The 18797-nt window shown below is 45.4% G+C and overlaps 3 protein-coding genes across 8 annotated transcripts in view; 2 read left to right on the top strand and 1 right to left on the bottom strand.

Annotated features, from left to right (window-relative positions):
- Positions 1-4559, top strand: part of SNX8 (sorting nexin 8) — a 31325-nt gene extending 26766 nt beyond the window's left edge. For all 3 annotated transcript variants that reach the window (XM_054041368.1, XM_054041366.1, XM_054041367.1), the window contains exon 11: positions 170-4559. In XM_054041368.1, coding sequence (XP_053897343.1) covers positions 170-283 — 114 coding nt within the window. In that variant the 3' untranslated portion in view covers positions 284-4559. The remainder of the gene's footprint in view (positions 1-169) is intronic.
- Positions 4560-4826: 267 nt separating this feature from the next.
- Positions 4827-11605, bottom strand: NUDT1 (nudix hydrolase 1). 2 transcript variants are annotated; one of them, XM_054041374.1, is made up of 4 exons: positions 11495-11605; positions 11039-11199; positions 6232-6377; positions 4827-5707 (listed from the first exon to the last, which is right to left on the bottom strand). In XM_054041374.1, the coding sequence occupies exons 2-4, from the start codon at positions 11188-11190 to the stop codon at positions 5535-5537; spliced, it is 471 nt and encodes a 156-aa protein (XP_053897349.1). In that variant the 5' UTR covers positions 11191-11199; positions 11495-11605; the 3' UTR covers positions 4827-5534. The 2 variants fall into 2 exon arrangements, with proteins under 2 accessions (XP_053897349.1, XP_053897348.1); XM_054041373.1 differs by having other exon boundaries at positions 11039-11202; positions 11499-11565.
- A 56-nt stretch (positions 11606-11661) lies between these two features.
- Positions 11662-17120, top strand: MRM2 (mitochondrial rRNA methyltransferase 2). 3 transcript variants are annotated; one of them, XM_054041369.1, is made up of 3 exons: positions 11662-11766; positions 13819-14108; positions 16334-17120. In XM_054041369.1, exons 1-3 carry the CDS (start codon positions 11759-11761, stop codon positions 16774-16776), a joined length of 741 nt encoding a protein of 246 aa, XP_053897344.1. In that variant the 5' UTR covers positions 11662-11758; the 3' UTR covers positions 16777-17120. The 3 variants fall into 3 exon arrangements, with proteins under 3 accessions (XP_053897344.1, XP_053897347.1, XP_053897345.1); XM_054041372.1 differs by lacking the exon at positions 11662-11766 and adding an exon at positions 12180-12950; XM_054041370.1 differs by lacking the exon at positions 11662-11766 and adding an exon at positions 12181-13725.
- Positions 17121-18797: the final 1677 nt, after the last annotated feature.

Below are 18797 nucleotides of genomic sequence, written 5' to 3'. Positions count from 1 at the left end.
TGATGGAGAGGTGCTCTGGACTTACTGGTTTTCCATATAACATTTCTGCAAATGCATTGGCTTTTGACCAACCTCCAACACAGCTTAGTGCTACCATGAACTCAGACCTTTGAGTGTGCTGTGTGACAAAGTAATGACCCACCAAGCTGTTTTGCTTTCTTTCCTCTAGATGAGTAAAGTTTGGAATGAACTGAAGCCAAAGTTGAGCTGCCTGTTTGTGGGACCCCACAACATGCCAACACCACCATTGTCACCCCCAGAGGGCAACTTCTTTGCCAATTAATGCTCTGAGATCTGACACTGACCAAGTCAAAGTGTGGTCAAGAGGGGGGTGTGACCTCTAACTCCAGATATTAAAAGGAATCCTCCAAACAGCTATTTTTATATTGCTGCTTTGAGCTGCTCTCTGACTTATGGACAGACTGGAAACCGAAGCACATACAGAGAAAGAGAGAGACAATCTCCTGATTTTTGTTCTTTATTTTGAAGTGCCTTGGGGCACGACTGAGATTCATTGCCCCAGAGGCCCTCTGCCTAAGGACTGGAAGTGGCTTGGTACATCACATGCTGCAGTTCAGCTGTTGCTGAAGTCTCATGCTGCTCATACTAACTACCCTCTTACAGCTATCAACACATATACTGGCCAATGTGTAAAGTGCTGAGTCACACAGGATGTCTGAAGCATTCCTTGCTATTTAAGCTTGGGGCCCAACCTAGAGGCATATGTGGGTAAGGATTGCTGAAGGCTAGCCTCCCTTTCTCCCCAGGTTCATTGGTTAGGTGTTTGATTTCATATTGCTAGATCCACATGCAAAACTGGGGAAAACTTCTGGTTGGCTCTCTAGCTCTGCTGGGTGGGTCAGTGCTGGATGTGATGTTTCCCAGTGTGGGAGTTGAACTCATGTCACAGGGCATATTTGCTCATGAGTGGTAATGTGTGGCCAAAGATGACCTTGCTGAACAGCATTTCTTACGGGAGTCTGCCAGTCACATGTGTAGAAAATAGCTGATTGAAACTACGATACACCCCTTAGAAAGGGATAACTTTTCATACTGTTGAAGCAGGGCAGTTCTGGGGTGATCAACTTTCCTGGGAAGAGCTGGAGTCTTCACTCCTGGGTGTCTGTTACACGCTGGTATCCTCAGAGGACGGCTGCCTGTAAGAGCCCGAACTGGCTAAGGCTGATGTTCCCTCTGATCTACTATCAATTGTTACATAACCAAGACAGGACTGAAAATGTTCAGTTCATCAGCAAGTGAGTATTTATCATGGTGATGCTGCTACTCTTTTTTTGGCAGTACCACCATGATCATTGTCTCTTGAAGATGAAGACAAAGGCCTTGAGGTGAAGGAGGCAATAAGCTTCAAGTGAGTGAAAAGGAAACACACTGACTAGGAAGAATGAGCTGTCAAATTTGGACCATAATTATTTCCCTATTCTAGGTAACTTGCCCATTAAAGGGGGATATATTCAACTTCTAGAATTCTGATTCTTGTATATAGTGTTGGCTAGTTTCTGCTGCAAGAGGAACTATGATTGAAATAACCAAAGTTACTTGACATATGTCAATAAGCTAATCAGTGTTCTGGTGTCTGGGACAGGCAGGACCCTTCCATCTTTGAGAAATCACCACCACCCGTGGGACAGGGGCTACACTAGATTGTCCTAAATAGGACACTAAGTTTGTCTACACTGCAATCATCAGATGTGACTACAGCATGTGTAGGCATAGCCAAGCTCGCTTTACTCTAGCTAGCTCAGCTACTGGGAGCAGTGAAGCCCTGGCAGTGCACAATTCAGCACTATAAATGTGCCCAGAACCCAGGTAATTACTTGGATGACTAGCCCATGCTGAAACCAATGCTGCTCTTGCTTCACTCCTACTCACACACAAGCTAGCTTGATTAAACTAGCTATGTGAACTGCAGCCACACTCTATTAATGCAGTGTAAATGTGCCCGCTGTGGGTCGATTTCTTGGTGCTTGGGCTAGGGAGAGCTGCGGCTTTTGACACTCTTAAAGGGTGAATGTAAAAACAGGTCTTACACAGACTGCATTGCTTGTTGCGTGTTAGCAGCTTAAGTGCTAACTCTATCTAATGCTTGCTCAAAATGTTTCCCTTGCAACTAATCTACCGTGCTTTGCAAGAGCCTGAGACACGTGCTAGTGAATCTTTGGCAGAGAATACGAAACAATACAGAAGAGATTCTATTCACAAACCAGGACAAATTGCAAAGACCATAAATGTATATGTAGAGTGTAATAATAAACCACCATCCTGAGTGGTAGACAGGACACATTTCTCCCTTTGACCTTGTTTACACTAGGAAGATAGGTTGCTTTATGTTAGCTTACATTACATTTTAATGTGATTTTAAACACTAGTGCAGACAGTATCAATGCTTTTAAAAATGTGTTGCCTGGTTGTGGTCAACCCCAGCTCCTGTGCCCCCAGCAGAAATCCCCCCCCTTTTTTTTTTATTGTAATCAAAGTAGTTTGTCTACTGTTAAGTTAAACAAATCATCAAAATAAGAAAATACTGTACATTGTCTTGGAAACGTTTGGATCTCCCATATAATCAAATGGGGAGCTGCATTGCCTGGATCCGTTGTCTGATAGAGGGTGATCGTCAGCATGGCAAAGAGTTGGCTCTATTCGAAAGAAACTTTGCCCTGTTCACAGTTGTAAAAAGCCTGAAAGTGTAACAACTATTTCTAAACTCTTAAGCACATATTAAATAGTTAGCTGTCCAAGGGATAACTGCTCATTGCTGTTTAAGCAGCAGCCCTTTCGGGCTCTGCCTGTGGAATTCAGTAGGATAATCCGCTTTATATATGTCACAGGCTTAACCTATCTTAAAAAGAAATGTTTCATTGGAGTGGCTCTGAGTGAGAATACATCCATTCGTGCAGTCGCCTTGTCCTGAATGAACACAGGGATGAGCATACACTGCTTCATTGAGGACTGCAGTTGCCGTTCAACAACATCTGCTATTTGGGCAGCTTTCAAGAGAGAATGAGTGTCTCATGTTCATATACCTGACACAGCCGATGCCACATCCTGGGCGACTGCCCTGGTTACTACTCCCTCTGTGGAGCATCTTCCTCTCATACTGTGGTTCATTCAAGCTTTAACTTGCAAACCTGTTTTTATAGACTTAGTCATTCTGGTCTGAAATCCAAATGGTGGTGGTATGACTACTTCCAGCAGCAGAGAAGGGGCTTCTGCACTTGTATTCTCCTCTCAGTTTAGGGTCAATGCAGTTTGCAGAGATAGCGTCTATTTCAACTTCCCTGCTGTGGAAGAGTGCAGGGTAGAAAAGTCCAACTGACTTCAGTTCTCTATGCGCCATATGCAATGTAGAGGAAGGAGAACCAGCTTCTTCCATGGTCCATGCTATGTTCAGACTAACGAACAGAAATAGTGAAAACAAAACATAATGCGTTGAATAAGCAGTTCCCAATACCAGAGCTGGTAGGCCATTAGCTTGCCAAATTTTCTGATAACTGGAATTAGTTTTGAATTGATGTTAAGCACAACAGGAAATGAGTTCAACAGGGCATGCAAGTTAGCCAAGACCTGCTGCTGCTGTAAGCTCTAGCACCAAAGAGTTAATGTGCCTTTCTGAGTGGAAGCTTTCTCTGCACATATTGACCTCATGGGGGCTTCCAGACTTATAATTTTCAGTGCAAGTGTCTCTGCACCAGAATGTCTTGAAGAAGCCAGGTCTGTAGATGAGTATGAAGCCGGAGAGGAGAACCTGACTCTTCAGTACAGAAATTAGTTTCCTTTCCACCAAAAGAGCCATGTAGCCTGCCTTTCCTATTGCCACCACTGTTTCTAATCGGAAGGGGACAACAGGTGTTGCCCACTCTGACCAGCTGCACAGAAGGGTTTACAGATGGGGAAACTTTCCAAAATATCACTCTTCCCCCCTCGTCCCCCTTACCTGTGACTTGCTGATGGGATCACTATGTTTAAACAGTGCCTTGCTTTCTTCTTGTCTCTGCTCCATCTGGTCTTCCTTTTTGATCACCCATGGAAGTCACTGCTGAATTTGTAACAGGCTAGCTGCACAAGTTCAAGACTGTGACTTTACTGAAAGATGAAGCAGCAGCTCAAGTGAGGACAGAATTCAAAATACTGGTCTCTGCAATAGTATCAGAGGGAATCGAGTGTTTGTAATACAGAATGAATGGCAGGGGTACAAGGCACTAACTCTTATCCTTTGCCTTCAAGCCCAGGCTTGCCATGTGCATGAGGAATGGCACTTTGACTAGTACAGACTATTCAGAGCAGCTGGACGGAGATAGGAAGAGGCAGGCTTGGTTGGAGGATGTGAATTTTACCTGCTTGGGAAAATCCTGTATCTTTGCTTTGCTCAAATAGTCTTATGTATGAAGCACTTTATCAAACTGCAGGAATTAGAAAACTATTACTACAGCTGATAGACTGGAAATGTTTACAGATTATATTACATTCCAAGATTCTATCTCCAATGTGTTTAAAAACTATGTATTTGTAAGACAAAAAAAAAAACTTGTATAAGAAGTTAAGAGTGGCTTTCTTATTGCTGGTATGGACTGTTTAAACTCATTGCCCGGCATGCTGAGTTGGGAGCAGACCCCAGCCCTGTCCGGCTCCCCTGCTGCTGTCCTGGGGTGAAACCTATTAGAAAGCCCCTGCTGAAGGTTCTGAGCTTTATAGCACTTGTTCACTTGTCAGCATGAACAGCTGAGCAGGAGGGACAGTTAATAACCATTTAAACAGTGAATGAATAGTTAAGGTTAAGAGAAATGAGAACCTGGGCAAGGCCTAAGCAATGCTATGCAACCACATTGCTTTATTTTACCCATTGCCACAACCTCTTGTTGCTTTGAGAGGAAAAAAACTAGAGCCATACACAGTTCCATGCCCAGCCTCCCCAAAATGCTCCACCCTCAGCTGGCCCTGAATAAGAGGAAGCAACACACTGTCCCAGTTTGTAGGATGGATGGGGAAGAGGATTAAGGGGAGTGCTAGTTCCAGTGCTGTAGCCTGTGAAGAAAGTGGTTAACTATTACACTCCAGTCTCTATGCTGCCTGGGGGCAGGTCTCCTGCTTCTGGACTATTTTTAAGGGCCTTTCAGAAATCATCTTGTCACTTCCCTGGAACATGAATCAGACCATGAATGCTATATTCATTTTAGTATTTTAATGTAAAAGAGGGCCCTCTGAGAAGGAACAGATTATTGATCTAACTGTTAAAGGAGAAGGGATACCATTGAATTATGGGAGTCATTACCAAGCCATAACTAAAACATCCCACACCTTGGAACTGCACCAGCACAAGAACTGCTGTCTTTTGTTCTCCCTCAAGAGAAAAGCCACTTTTTCTCCTCCACCCATCCAGTAGATAAGTCTCCTCTGCTGAGAAAGGAGAGCATTGCATAAAGTGGCCACTACTATGGCATGTTAACACCTAATAGTTGGGGCCTGGCCCAATATGGGCAATGATGTATTTGGTGAGGGCGGAATGCTGCTGTTTCCTCTTAAACCTCCTCCACTTGTCTCAGCGTGTACTCCAGAATAGTGTCTAGCCCCTGGAACTTAAAATAGCCCTGGAACGACTTCTTTTGGAGCAGTAGGGGGAACCAGTAGACATCATCTGGCCACATGTGACTGAAAGGCACTTGATCCAGTTGAAACCACTGCGGACGCATTTCTAAAATAAGAAGAATAAAGAGGTTTGGGTAAACTTATTTCACTTCTCTTTTGTTTTGATGCTGGGTGTCCTAGGAGGGAAGGAAAGCACTTCCAACAACTATGATCCTAGGGGCTTGCACAGCTAGCTGGCTTCCTTATGGAGGGATTGTAGGGGGAAATTGTCCAGAGGAAGAAGCAGGACTCAGGGAGGCAATGGGCTGCTAATGTTACTCAGACAACACAGCCCTACTCAGCCACCACCCGCTTTCTAGTAAATGCTGGCAGGACGCTTCTGGTAAAAAAATGCCTGAAGTGCTTTAAAGCAGTTAATCTATTTTTCCCCCCCAAGTGGCCCAAGACCTGTTCTGGAGAATGAGGGCCGAGAGTCCAAAACTAATATTGAGGGTGGGGAGAAATTCAATGTGCATCACAGAGGCCCACGTAAATATGGGACCAGCATCACCCCTTCTCCACATATGCTTTTAAGTATTAGGAAATAAGGGCAAACAAATCTTTGTGCTGCCACTTGCCCTGTGCTCCTACCATCACTTTCTGTTGGCTCTCCATGAAAGCTGTCTGTCCGGAAGATGTGGACTTCCATAAGCTCAGAGTTACCTACAAACTCAAAGGTGATCTGACCAATCTTCTGCAAGTTGTCCACGGTCAATCCGCTCTCTTCCAGCAGCTCCCTGCAAAAGGGACAGATATCTTTGCATGAGGGTGAGCAGTGGGAAAACACAAACTCAACAGTCAACGTCTGCACACACACACCACTCTGGGGTGAAGACAGAGAGACAGCCTGCATCTTTTGCACAAACGTGGACAGAGAAATTGAGGGGGGAAGTTGACATCTTTAAAACAGGAGTGTCTAAAACTTCCTCAGCTTACGGTCACATTGGCAACTTGTCAGGAGTGTGGAGGATGCACCTGCCAGTGTAAGATGAGAGCAAAATGTAACTCGCAAAGTGCATAGGTCCCAGCAAGTAATGGTCCAGCCTGAATGCCAAATTGCCAGCCTACTTGGACCAAGATGGCTCAGAGCATGCTGGGACCTGCAATCTGCTGGCACCACACACCTGCATTAGATAACTATTAGAGCAAGGGCTAATGAGCCATTCCTAAATGATGCATCATGAAATCCAGAAAGCAGGGAATTGTTAAAACTTTGTGTGTGTGAATTTTGCTGTTTGGATAATGATGGTGTATTCCAGAATCTACATGGGAGGATTGGCAGAAAATGGCACCCTGTGAGTAGAGATCTCAGTGGATTTAGGACAAGCCTACTGCCCATTGCCGGAAGCAGGCTTATTAAAAACGTGGTATATACTTGTTATAGGAAAAAATTCAAGATTTAAAAAAAAGGGACATTCTGGAAAAATTAGGTAGAGGAAAGATTAGGTTTAGCCTTTTACAGTTGAACTCTGTACTTTTGTATTAAATAGAGTTATTCAGCCATTACTCCTCTTGCAAGGGGCAGATCCTTCTTAAGATACACTACAGCTGGGTGAAAACTCTCCCCACCTCCAGCCTCACTTTTAATACTGAGCAGCTCGATGGGATCCTTCCCCAAGGCTGCACATAGTGCTTTGCAAATATCAGTTTAGTTAAGCCCTCAGACATCTTGGTGAGGAAGGTAAGATATATAAGGACGACTGCATTTACCAATGGAATTCAGCTACTGCCGAGGCTGAATGAAACTGCTGTTTAATAGCACACGATACTAGGTAATGGTTCAAGACAGGAAGTCAATACTATATCCAGCTGAAATGCAGGGGGGATTTTGGAAGGTTGTGTTGGAGAATAAGAATTCTCACTTTTTGTTTGGGTACAGCAAGTCAGCTACTTTAATTTCTCAAGCAATTGCGTAGCGGGAGAGAGCTAAACAGGTCTCTCAACAGGTAAACAATTACAGCAAGCATTTATACCTTTTGTTCAGACAATAATGAGCAACAGCTGCATTTTGTTTATATATAGGTCATTCTGATATCTTGTTTTGCTCACTAATGTAGACTCTTAGTCTACATTCCATATTATCTACACAAGGTCACAACAACTTCTCATACAGTTCTTTCTCACTCACCTCACACATTCCTCGCTTCTACAAATCTCGCGTTATTAGGGTTACAGTTAGCCTGACTCTTGCTAACAAACTGTCATGCTTTGCATCCCCTTCCTGTCAGTTCTTTCTCTGCTTCCACAGTTGAATGCAGTGATCAAAGCTGAAATTTGTTCAGAACTGTTGGGTTGGTTTGCCTATTGTTATGAAAAGTGTCAGTTTCTTCTCTGATAGCCAGGTTTACATCTGATCCGAAAACACCATGCTGGGGGCCATGCCACTGACCCAGAGAAGAGTGTTACTTTTCACTTGTCATCTCCGCTTCCAATGTGCACCTAAGTAGCACAAAAGGTCTCTCATTTAAGTATTGATCTGGCTCCCCTTTTAATTCAGATATTATGAATCTTCAGCAGTATTTTATTGGTCAAATATGTAACAGCTTTCGCTTGCAGGTCTGAATTGCCAGTACAAAAACCTGTAGTGAACTGTGTTCAGAGGACAGAACTGCTGGGCTTCATTCCAATACTGATGCAGGATGATATCACAATCCATGTGATGGCAAATATTTTACTACTTATTTAGACCAGTGTAAATAGTGTCAACCATTACGAAAAAGCAGTGACTACAGTGAACTTTCTGTGTACACACTATGGGAAAGCATGAGAGGCTAAAGGATATACTTAAAATTCTGCTGTCTTCTCTGAAGTTGCCAGCCAGCCAGTTCCCCACTTCATCACACAGGGCTTGGGCCACTTGGGAGGAAAAAATAGATAAACTGCTTTATTTACCTTAATGCACTTTAGGCATTTTTTTACCTGCCCCTGACAGACTAGATATGGAACGGTGAGCTTAGTCCAGGGCTCTTCCAATGTACAGCAATAACTAATAGTTTGAAAGCTACTGTATATTCAGCTGCAGTATTTAATTAAAGTTAGACCTGACTTTAAAATGAATGTGTAGTTGGATTTTTTTTTTTATTATTATTTTTGGCAGGGCAGCAACTCCCAAGTTAAGTATAATGGGACCCCTCTGTAAGGTATCAACCTCTCTCTGGCATCAATCCCATTTTATAATTACACACTGACTTCACGGTTTGACTAATTTTAGTTGATCTTCCTGGAATAGATGATAGTGTCTAAAATAGATGTTTTCTCAGCAATAGAGCTTAAAGCTTCATTTCACAGGCTTCATTTCACTGGTGACACTGCTATGGCTTTCTAAGCCGTTTGATACAAATGTGTACAGTCCAGTTCCCTACACAGTAGCTGGAAACATAATGGGTAAAAAATTAAACTAGAAATAATGAACCAGTTCAATGCTCCCTTAATAAGCTAATGTGACATGGTGCACAATGGTGGGCGTTTGGGGGCTTTAGGGGATACTGTGTATCAAGTGAGCTACAGTAGCTGTTGAAGCAGGAAACATAATTTGAGACGTGTCTCAGATTAACAGTTAGTCATTATGTATGCTAAACCCCTACCCAGAGATGGGATGGCTCAAGAGAGAGCCAGATGCAACAGGCTGGTGCAATGAGTGGCTGAGTTAATTCCCCAGAGTGACACGGCTGCCAGCTCTGATGAGCTGCTCCAAGAGGGCTCCAGCTCAAACTGCGACATACAGTCCAGAGCAACATCCTTTGTCGGGGTGCTGACCACCCTGCTTGTGATCGCTGAAGCATTCCAAATATGGCTAAAAACTCCTACATGTTAAAGCCAAAGCTTCTAAATCCAAAATGGTGCAAGGGGCCAGTGTACATCTGTGAAACACAACATGTTGGTCTAGTAACTTGAGAACTTCAGAGCTGGTGTGAGGCTTAGTGTGTGCAGTACTTTGAGAACTTTACAAAGACTTATTAAATGCTAAATTATTCAAAGCATCCATCCCTTCTACCCTATTTTCAGCAGTAGCAAGAGCCTAACAAACCAACACCACGCTGAAGAAAGGAGGCTCATCTCCCTCCCTCCATAAACTGTCAGTAACTTCTCTGAAAGGCTGTTATATAAAATGCAGCCGAAGAAGCCCTGTGAGAGACCAGTTCTCTGCAAAGTAAACTACTCTATGCAGAAGGGCGCTTTGGAATACCCAGAAACAAGCAAAACTAGACAGTGTAACATACCCAGAGATTTACTGTAGCAATGCCAAACTTCCTGCCGTTCTGAAGGAAAATTCAGGCATTTGTGAAAGGGTTGGGAGACATGGGCTTATGTCAGAAGAACTCTTCTATATGAAGCTGACATTCATTTTTATATGAAATTACTGATTCAGTGCTCATCTGCCATGTTACCTTCTGCTGCAATCCCAGCAGACCTCAAGACAAATAGGAGTGGGCTGGTTCAATCAATAATTGGAAAGAGACCCAAGTGCTGCAGAAAGTCAGTACTGGTGACTCAGTAGCTGGCACTCGTCCTTTGAGCCCTTACTGAAACAATCCCGCAACACAGCCAAGGCAACACTGTGCTGCTTATCTTTTGGATGAAACTTAAAACAGGTTTACCAGAGAGTCTCTGGCACTTTTAGTAAAACAGAGATATATTAACTTGGTATCCTGTCCAAATTACAACTCATGTAATTACATTGTTTAGCACACTATTCATCAGTCATGTTCTCAACTCGTGTAGTGCATAGACGAGACTATTGCAATAGGTGCTACTTACTGCTCAAGGATTTTCAGTGATGGGTGAAGTGATTCTCTACATAACCCTTAGCAAGCTGCCATACTTAATTAGTTTACAAAGTGCTCAGTGATCTTTTCACAAAAGGCACTACAGACTTGCCAAGTAATATTTAATTGGGCTGAGGCTTGTGTAATAAATTATGTAAGGGGGGGGGGGAAATCACCTGATCAGTGCTGCCAACTCTTGCGATTTTATCACAAGTCTCCTGATATTTGATGTTTTTCTTAAAGCTTCAGCTTTCATTTTTCAAAGAAAGTTTCCAGCCCTCAACCTTGAAGATGAAAAACGTGAACGTGAAAGATTCAAAACCCAATCCCCCCCCGCCCCCCAGTGTTTTGGCTTTAAAAATTGATTTAAACAATCTCATGATTTTTTAAAAAGGGAGGCTGACTCATGGTTTCTAAATGCTGGAAGGTGGTGATACTCTCTTGTTACATACCCAACTTGGAGATGCCTGGCCAAATGACAGTTTGAATAGTTCAGGGAGAGGGATCACCCAGTCTGCCTGCCTCTTCTGGTTGAGTAAGAAGCCACCAACTGACCCATCAGCGCCCCATCTGGTCTTGCCTCCCACATCCCCACGGCGCACGTGTGCCCACGCAGTGCCCGTCCATCTCACCTGTGGGCTGCCTGCTCTATGGTCTCACCCGCTTGCACTTTGCCCCCGAATCCATTCCAGCGCCCAGCCCCGAATCCACGTTTCTTCATGCCCAGCAGCACCCGCTGGGGCTGCACCACCAGCACCAGTGTGAAGAGCTTGTTTGTGAACATCGTCCCTGTCTGTGCAAAGGGGAGACTATAAACCCGGTGTATGATGGAAACCACTTCAAACCAGGGCGTGCGGCTGCGCCCGGTCCTGCCCCCCTACTTAGCCCCGGAGATTGCTGATTAAAGCCAATCACCCCCCCCCCTGTCAGCGCCCAGCCCATCACTGACCTACGGTATCCGCTCCCGGCCCGGCCACTCTGCCCCCCACATCATTAACCTGGCCCGACCCGTCTCGCCCCCATGACTAACCTGGTCCGCTCTTCCCCCCCACCCCCCCGCTTGGCCCGCCCCGTCCCATATCACTAACCTGCCCCCCCGCCTCGGGCCGCTCCGGCCCCCGGCGAACCCGGCCCCACGTGGAGCCCTGCGCCGGCGGTTGCTCCGTTGAAAAGGGCCCGACTGGCAGCAGGAGCCGAAACGGGCGCCCGACAGGCTGCGGCGCGCAGAGCCGCTCTCTCCCCACCCGGCGCCGAGCCGGAACCTGCGGCGCAGAGCGTGTTTCTGGGCGGGGAGGCCTCGGAGGAGACACTGGGCGCGGGGCAGCGGGCGCCCTTCGCTGTGGGCCGGAGCCATGAGCCAGTGAGCGGGCCCGGTGCGGGGTTCCGGTGCTACTCCCCGGGGTGGGGGGGGGGATCGGGGAGCTCAGCCCTGGGGTCCCTGCGCGGTTTGATCGCTTTGTTCTTCCCGCGTTAGGCGGGAGGTGTGAGTGGGCGGGCAGGGGGCCCAGCGGGGAGCAGGGAATTGGATCAAGGGACAGCCCGGTCCAGAGACACTTGTGGCTAGCCACGGTACCGTCCCCTAGAGAGAGGGGTTTGAGGGCGGTCTCTGCTGCTGCTCACAGGGTGATCCCTGTCGCCGTGGTGCATTGCAGGGGGGCGGGGTGTGACTCCCCAGTGCTAGAATAAGACTTCATCCCATATCCCTTGTTCTGTTCTTCGCTTTTCCCATTGAGCCCCTATTTGGGCCTGGAAGGTAGGTAGGTAGGGGTGTGTGTGTGTGCGTGCAAACACCCTTTCCCCAAGGCCTGTCGCATCAAATAGGGCAGGGGTACCACTTGTGTTGCTTTAAAGGGGAAAAACTTCAGACTTGTTAATATTTGAAATCTAGAAAGAGGAACAGTTGGGGAGAAAAAAGGCAGGGAGTCATTGTTGAACTTACTCAATGAACTCCGTTTGAAATCTCTGGAACTGAAAGAAATTTTTGGTAGCGATGCAGAGGATTAACCATTGTATGCTAAAACAATTCTGACTGTCCCAAATGGGGAAATCAGTATGTTATGGGGATGAAATTCAACTGCATGAGTCTGACACTGTGATGTTGAGCTGATATATTCCTTTGCAGCATCCTTGCATACCATGTGACAATGGGTCATGGCCCCTGAATAATGTGATACAATGTGCCAGTGCTACACAGGCCCAAAGCTGATATTGGAATTGGTGATTGTCTCAAAAGCAGCACTTATATGTGGAGTTACCCAATCAGAAAATCTAATCCACTATTTGTGGGGCTGTTACCCTGTCTCTGGGTCCTTATGTCACATGCAGGTTTCTGTTACTTGGTACATATAACTTTTAACAGTGAGGGTGATTTTACCATTGGAACAACTTACAGGGGGATGTGGTAGATTCTCCATCACTTGAAGATTTAAAACAAGATGGAATAGCTTTCTAAAAACATGCTGTACCTCAGACACAAGATAAGGGTTGGATGCAGGAATTACTGGGTGAAATTCTATGGTCTTGTTATGCAGGAGGTGAGATTAGGTAATCATAATGGGTGGTTCCTTCTGGCCTTGAAATCTGTGAATAAATGTTTCTAAAACCGCTGTTATTGGGAAAGATGAAGGAGAATTTAGACTAAATTTATTAGTGGGGAAAATGGGACTTTTGGAGGAGTAATGTTAACTAACCTTCTTTCTTAGTGAATTTAACGTTGGGATGAAGTTCTTTAATGACAGCTCTGGTGACTGAATGCCTCTCTATATTCACAGAACAGCTACAACATGGTGTCCTTTCACTATGTTTAAAGAACTATTTTTAGGTGAAAGAGGGGCATCCAGATTCATTTGTTTCACAGTACCTTTGCCGCTGCCAACAAAGGTGCTCCCTGTGCTAACAGTGATGGGGCATGTGTTGCAATAGGTGTTCACCTATTCCCTAGAAACTGGACCAAGAAGAACCATTTAGCTTCACATGTGACCGTCTCACAGCAATCCGACGGCCTGGTATTCAATAATCTCGATCTTGCAGCGTTGTTTCAAGGACTGGATAATGTTGGTACTGTTCTTAAGATACGAAAATCTCACTGTAAATGCTGAGCTCTTTGGCGGCACGGGACCATCCTTTTGTTCTGTGTTTGTACAGGGCTGATGCAGAATAGAATCCTGGTCCATAATTGAGACTCTTGGATGCTACTACAATGCAAATAAAAAATAATTATAATTAACAACTGCAGGTGCCCAATAGTCTCTAAAATGAGTCAGTAAATTTCAGGAGTCGCATCTGTAGAAGAGCTTACTGATAGATTGAAAGGAATGAGGTTAGAATTGGAGTCTGTTACTTTAGAGACATATGGTTGTCAAGTGCACAGTGGTTATGCAGAAACAGATTAACTTACCTTTCTTTTTTATAGTTATCAGAGGTTGGTGAGCACTTCCCTTCAGTGCCAAAGGTTCCACACTGCAGCAGGATGTCTAAAGAGCAAAACTGGGGCAGAGCACCGCTGGCTGGAGCGGCATCTTAAGGATCCATTTGTGAGGGCAACAAAACAACATAATTATCGTTGCCGGAGTGCTTTCAAACTGCTGGAGATAGATGACAAACATAAGGTTCTTCGTCCAGGGCTCTCTGTGATAGACTGCGGGGCAGCTCCTGGAGCTTGGAGTCAGGTTGCGGTACAGCGAGTCAATGCTTTGGGCACTGGTGAGTGCACACACTTAGCACCCAGAAGAACTAGACAATGCTGACTCAACCTGAGGAGTGTCTTCTGCTCTACTAATAGATTTAGCTGTGCTGCAGACAGCTGAATGTGGGTGTGGGCTTGTATTCAGCACAGTCATTAATACTTTAAACTTTATACAGCTATGTGGGACTTTTTGTAACCATGATGGTAATAAAGAGGAGCAATTCCTATGGGGTGGAGAAGCCATCTTTAGGGAGTACCCAGCATTTTTCAAATGCAGCTACCTGGGCTTTTCTTGCGACCAAAGCCTCCTGGGCAGTGATGGGGATGGCAGGAGGGTAAAGCAGCAGTCCCTCCAGCGGGATTGCCAGCAGTGGTTGGGCCCTGCTCCCCTCTGGAGACACACAAGCTGGAGGAGCAGGCACCTAGTTCCCACCTTCCCGGTGGCAGTGAGGTCCGGCTTCAGCCCTGGGGTGGCAGGTGGCAGGCTCTAGCCACAGGGCTTTGAGCTTCGTTCCCCGGCCAGGTGTTGGTGGGCTCTACCCCGGAGTTCACCCTCCATCACCCTGGCCTCCTCTGCCTTCCCCCAGTGCCCCTCTGCCCTGGCCCCCTCTGCCTCCAAACCCACCACCCCCTCTAGGGCTTGCCGGGCGGCTGAGTAAGTCTGCTGTGAAAAGTGATATTTGTGTGTTTGTTAATATCACTTTTCACAGACTTAATCTCTAGCAAGTCTCCTTTATTAATTATTATTATTATTATTAATTAATAAAAAAAAAAAAAGCAAAAGAAACAAGAATGTGCAAAGCACGTTATTTGTGTTTCTGTTTTGGTTAGGTCCAGTAAAGAATAGAGACAACTGTATGTTATTTTTATTATTGAGTTTGCAAAAAAAATCCTACATAAATTTACAATGATTTGGACACGTATATGCATATATCCTATTTTCCTCTTTACCCTGGGGAGTGGTCAACCCCCCTTCTGCCCCAGGCCTGCCCCCACTCCACATCTTCTCCCAAGCCCCCACTCTGCCCCAGGTCCCGACTCAACTCCACCCAAAGGCCCTGTCCTGCCCCTGCTCTGCCCCCAGCCAGGCCCACACTCCACTCCTTACCCCAAGGCCTCATCCCTGTCCCATCTTACTCTGCCACAGCACCACCTCTTCCCACCCCCTCCCCTGAGTATGCCCCATCCCTGCTCCTCCCCTCCCTCCCAGCGCTTCCTGCACGTTGTGGAACAGCTGATTGTGGCGGGCCAGGAGGCGCTGGGAGGGAGGGGGAGGAGTTGATCAGTGGGGCTGCCTGCAGGCAGGTGGGAGGCCCTCTGCGGGGGTTTGGCTGCTGGTCGGTGCTAATCATCTGCTAATTTTTTTCCGTGGGTGCTCCGGGGCTGGAGTTGGTGCCAATGCGTATATGAGCATATTTATTTGTTTTTTCTAAAGTTAATTAAGTATTTTAGGAAAAACTGTCAGAGCAGCCACCAGCAAGAGTTGGTGGCCACACTGTGAGGCCACCAAAAATGTGTTGTGAGAACCCAGGAGATAGCTGATCTATTGTAGAAGTGGGTAAAGCTCTTACATTGAGCTACTCTATGGGGTATTATAGAGGGTTGGGCATAGGGGAAGAGGGGGTCTGTCCCCATCTCTGCCACTAGCTTAGGATATGTCTATGCTAGAAACATGCTGTACTATAGATACTTACTACAGTGATGGAAGAGGTTGCTCCATCGCTGTAGTAAATCCACTTCTCTGAGACCAGCCCTTAGTGGGTAACCTTAGGCAAGAAGCTTAGCTTTTCTGTATCTTAATTTCCCTTTCTATAAACATGGTGGTAACATTGACCTCCTAGAGGTGTTGTGTTTTAATTCATTAATGTTTGTAAGGTACTGTATAACAGGGCAAAGAACTGTTGTTATTGGCTGACTCCAGCACAGTCTCACTGTTGACACACTGGGTAGAGATGGATGAAGAGGCTTTCTGGACTATCGATCTTTAAAGAAAGCTTGCTTTTATTTTTTTTTTTAATTTGCTAAAAATAACTAGGGTGAGATGAACATAATAAATGAGCATTCTGGTTATAGGAGGACTAGACGGCACTTTGTCAATGTGGTGTAGGTTTGTATATTGAACTCTGGGGAAACTCACAAATATGACTTGTATTGTTAGCAGCTCTTGTATTAAGAGTGATTAATTTGGAGGTAAGGAGGTGTCTTGCATCTTCCATTCTTGCATTAACTCTTTGTTTCCTAGATCCTAATGCCCCTGTTGGTTTTGTCCTTGGAGTTGACCTTCTTCATATTTCCCCTCTGGAAGGAGCAGTCTTCCTTCCCAATGCTGATATTACAGATCCAGTCACGCTTAAGAAGATCCAGGAGCTCCTTCCTACAGAGAGGGCAGATGTTATCTTGAGTGACATGGCACCTAATGCCACAGGGATCCGAGAGCTAGATCATCAGAAGTTGATTAACTTGTGCTTGACCCTTTTGGATCTGTCCCAAAGTATCTTGCGGCCAAGGGGAACCATCCTTTGTAAATTCTGGGATGGACGGGAAGCCCATCTTCTCCAAAACAGACTAATGGAGCACTTCCAAGACGTGCGAACTATAAAGCCTCAGTCCAGCCGGAAAGAGTCAGCAGAGATCTATTACTTGGCAAAACTATACAATGATGGAGTGAAATATCAGAAACACTGATGATTGTGTCTGCCATTATTGCAGTGGTTGTCAGTCACTGACTGGATACTTTGATTTGAAGTGTATTTAAAAAAAAAAAAAAAAATCCCAGCATTGAGACTCTGAAATTGAATTGCTTTATTTTTAAGCCTAATTTGGTGAAATCTGTCATTTATATAACACCATAGGTGTTCATCATGGTTTATAGATACAAAATAAAACAAGGTTGTTGCCCCACTGAGTTTATAATCTAATTAGGCAAGTAAGGACATCCAGTCTAACTCCCCACCTGGGAAGAAAGCTCTTGGAAATGTATATAAAACCTGCCTGTGGGGGATGGAAACAAAAATAAAACACTAGTTATAGATTTGTTTACATGTGTATGTTTATTTCAAATTGCTACTCTGCGACTGTAGTCATGCTTTGGACAAAACGTAAGGCAGTTGTCAATCTGAGAGTGAAGAGAAGGGAACTATAAGTCCGTTTTACTTCCTTTGCATTTTCCCTAAAAGTTAGTGCAATGTATTAGTGCATTCTTTACCAAATAACCGTATGGGATGAAAATTTCCATGTCAGCCGTCTGCGTCAAGCTGAAGTTTTCTGGAAACTTCAGCCAAAATGGTTAAGCTGTTTCTAAGAAAGAGGCTAGGAAAAATGCATGTTTTACCTGTATTAAAAACTTCAGGTGATTTATTCTTTGAGAAGGTCTGTTGTGCCCAGGCTTTGGAGCAGGGCCTTGAAGCTTGGAAGAGGACTGGCCTTTTTGTCATGGATGTATGCCTTTTGTTGTCCCCATGACAATCCAACCACATTTAACCTGCTTACAAGCCTCTGAAAAATCAGTTTTTACATGTGCTCAAGTCGAGTCCTGTTAGAGCTTAGTAGCTACATTCCCCAAAGAGTTTGTTTTCACTTGGCATGCTCCAGCCCTGGGCTGAGCAGGATTTTCCCTGCAATTACAGCTCTAGCCTGCTGAGCCCGAAAGTCCTAGAAAGCAAAGTGGTGGAGGCTCTCTCATGCAGCCTCGGGAAAGAGCTGGTCAGTGTCACTTGTGCGCGTAGGGGAAGTATAGCTGGGAATCCCAGTTTAGCAGTGTAAGGAGATTTACAAAGTTCACATTTTAGTTACTGTGATTTATTTTGGATTTCTGTTTTAAACACTTGGTTTGATTAAACTGCACCCTCTCTCGAGAGTGGGATAAGGGCATGAATGGCTGAAGCTAACAGTGGGCATCCTTAGTGCTACTGCTGGAGAGGGGAGACTGGGGTGTGAATTGCTGAGTTTCTCAGCCTTGTAGCCATCATTTCTAGGCAAAGGTGCAATTGCATACCAAAAAAGAGTGAGGAAGGAAAGTGGGAGTGAGAAATCATGAATCCTTTATCTACTTGCAGAGGGACAGCAACAGGATCTTAAAAAAGGACACAGCTCTTCATTCCCCTCAGGCCTCTTCCTCTTCCAGTGCCAACAGTGCACTTTGGGCATATTCTTCTACTCCTGACAGTACTAATGCTGGTCACTGGTGTGATTCCAAAGCCAATGCAACCATAGTTATATTGCTACTAATGTTTTTAGTCCAGGTTACTCATTTATTTTCCTCATTTTCTAAGCTCTTCATCTCTTCTGGGAAGGAAGCAAAAAACGTGCTCAGCAGAGGACAGAAATGTGATCAGGTCTGGCTGGCTGGAAGTGGGGCCTGTGGGGGTGTATGATCCTAGGAGTCCCTCCTGCTGCTTCTGTCTGTGAAGCAGTGGCAGGGGGAGGTTGTCTGCAGTGTCCTGGTCCAATCTGGTAGCAGAACTGCACGGCTCAAAGGAGGGAATGCAGGCATTGTTGTCACTCTGGTCAGGAGTTGTGAAGATCTGGGTGGGCGAGGTGGGTTACTCACTCTCCATGTGGCATGCTGGTAGCACAACTCCTGGAGCATGGTGCCTCCTGCCTAGGTGGAGGAGGGATGGTCACTTGTAGTGGGGCCTCATGCCCTTTCTGGAAGGGGTGTGTGTGTGTGTGTGTGTGTGTGTGTGTGTGTGTGTGTGTGTGTGTCC

The sequence above is a fragment of the Malaclemys terrapin genome, chromosome 10 (genome assembly GCF_027887155.1).
Source record: "Malaclemys terrapin pileata isolate rMalTer1 chromosome 10, rMalTer1.hap1, whole genome shotgun sequence".
NCBI lineage: Eukaryota > Metazoa > Chordata > Testudines > Emydidae > Malaclemys > Malaclemys terrapin.
The sequence above is the reverse complement of the archived record's forward strand: the minus strand, read 5'-3'. Positions and strand labels throughout refer to the sequence as shown.

Coding starts and splice junctions, on each gene's coding strand:
- MRM2 (XM_054041372.1), top strand. CDS start 12,895: ATGCAGGAATTACTGGGTGAAATTCTATGGTCTTGTTATGCAGGAGGT. Junction 12,951..13,818: donor TATGCAGGAGGTGAGATTAG/GTAATCATAATG, acceptor TCTTTTTTATAG/TTATCAGAGGTTGGTGAGCA. Junction 14,109..16,333: donor AGTCAATGCTTTGGGCACTG/GTGAGTGCACAC, acceptor TTTGTTTCCTAG/ATCCTAATGCCCCTGTTGGT.
- NUDT1 (XM_054041374.1), bottom strand. CDS start 11,190: ATGTTCACAAACAAGCTCTTCACACTGGTGCTGGTGGTGCAGCCCCAG. Junction 6,378..11,038: donor ATAGAGCAGGCAGCCCACAG/GTGAGATGGACG, acceptor TCCCTTTTGCAG/GGAGCTGCTGGAAGAGAGCG. Junction 5,708..6,231: donor AGAGCCAACAGAAAGTGATG/GTAGGAGCACAG, acceptor TTCTTATTTTAG/AAATGCGTCCGCAGTGGTTT.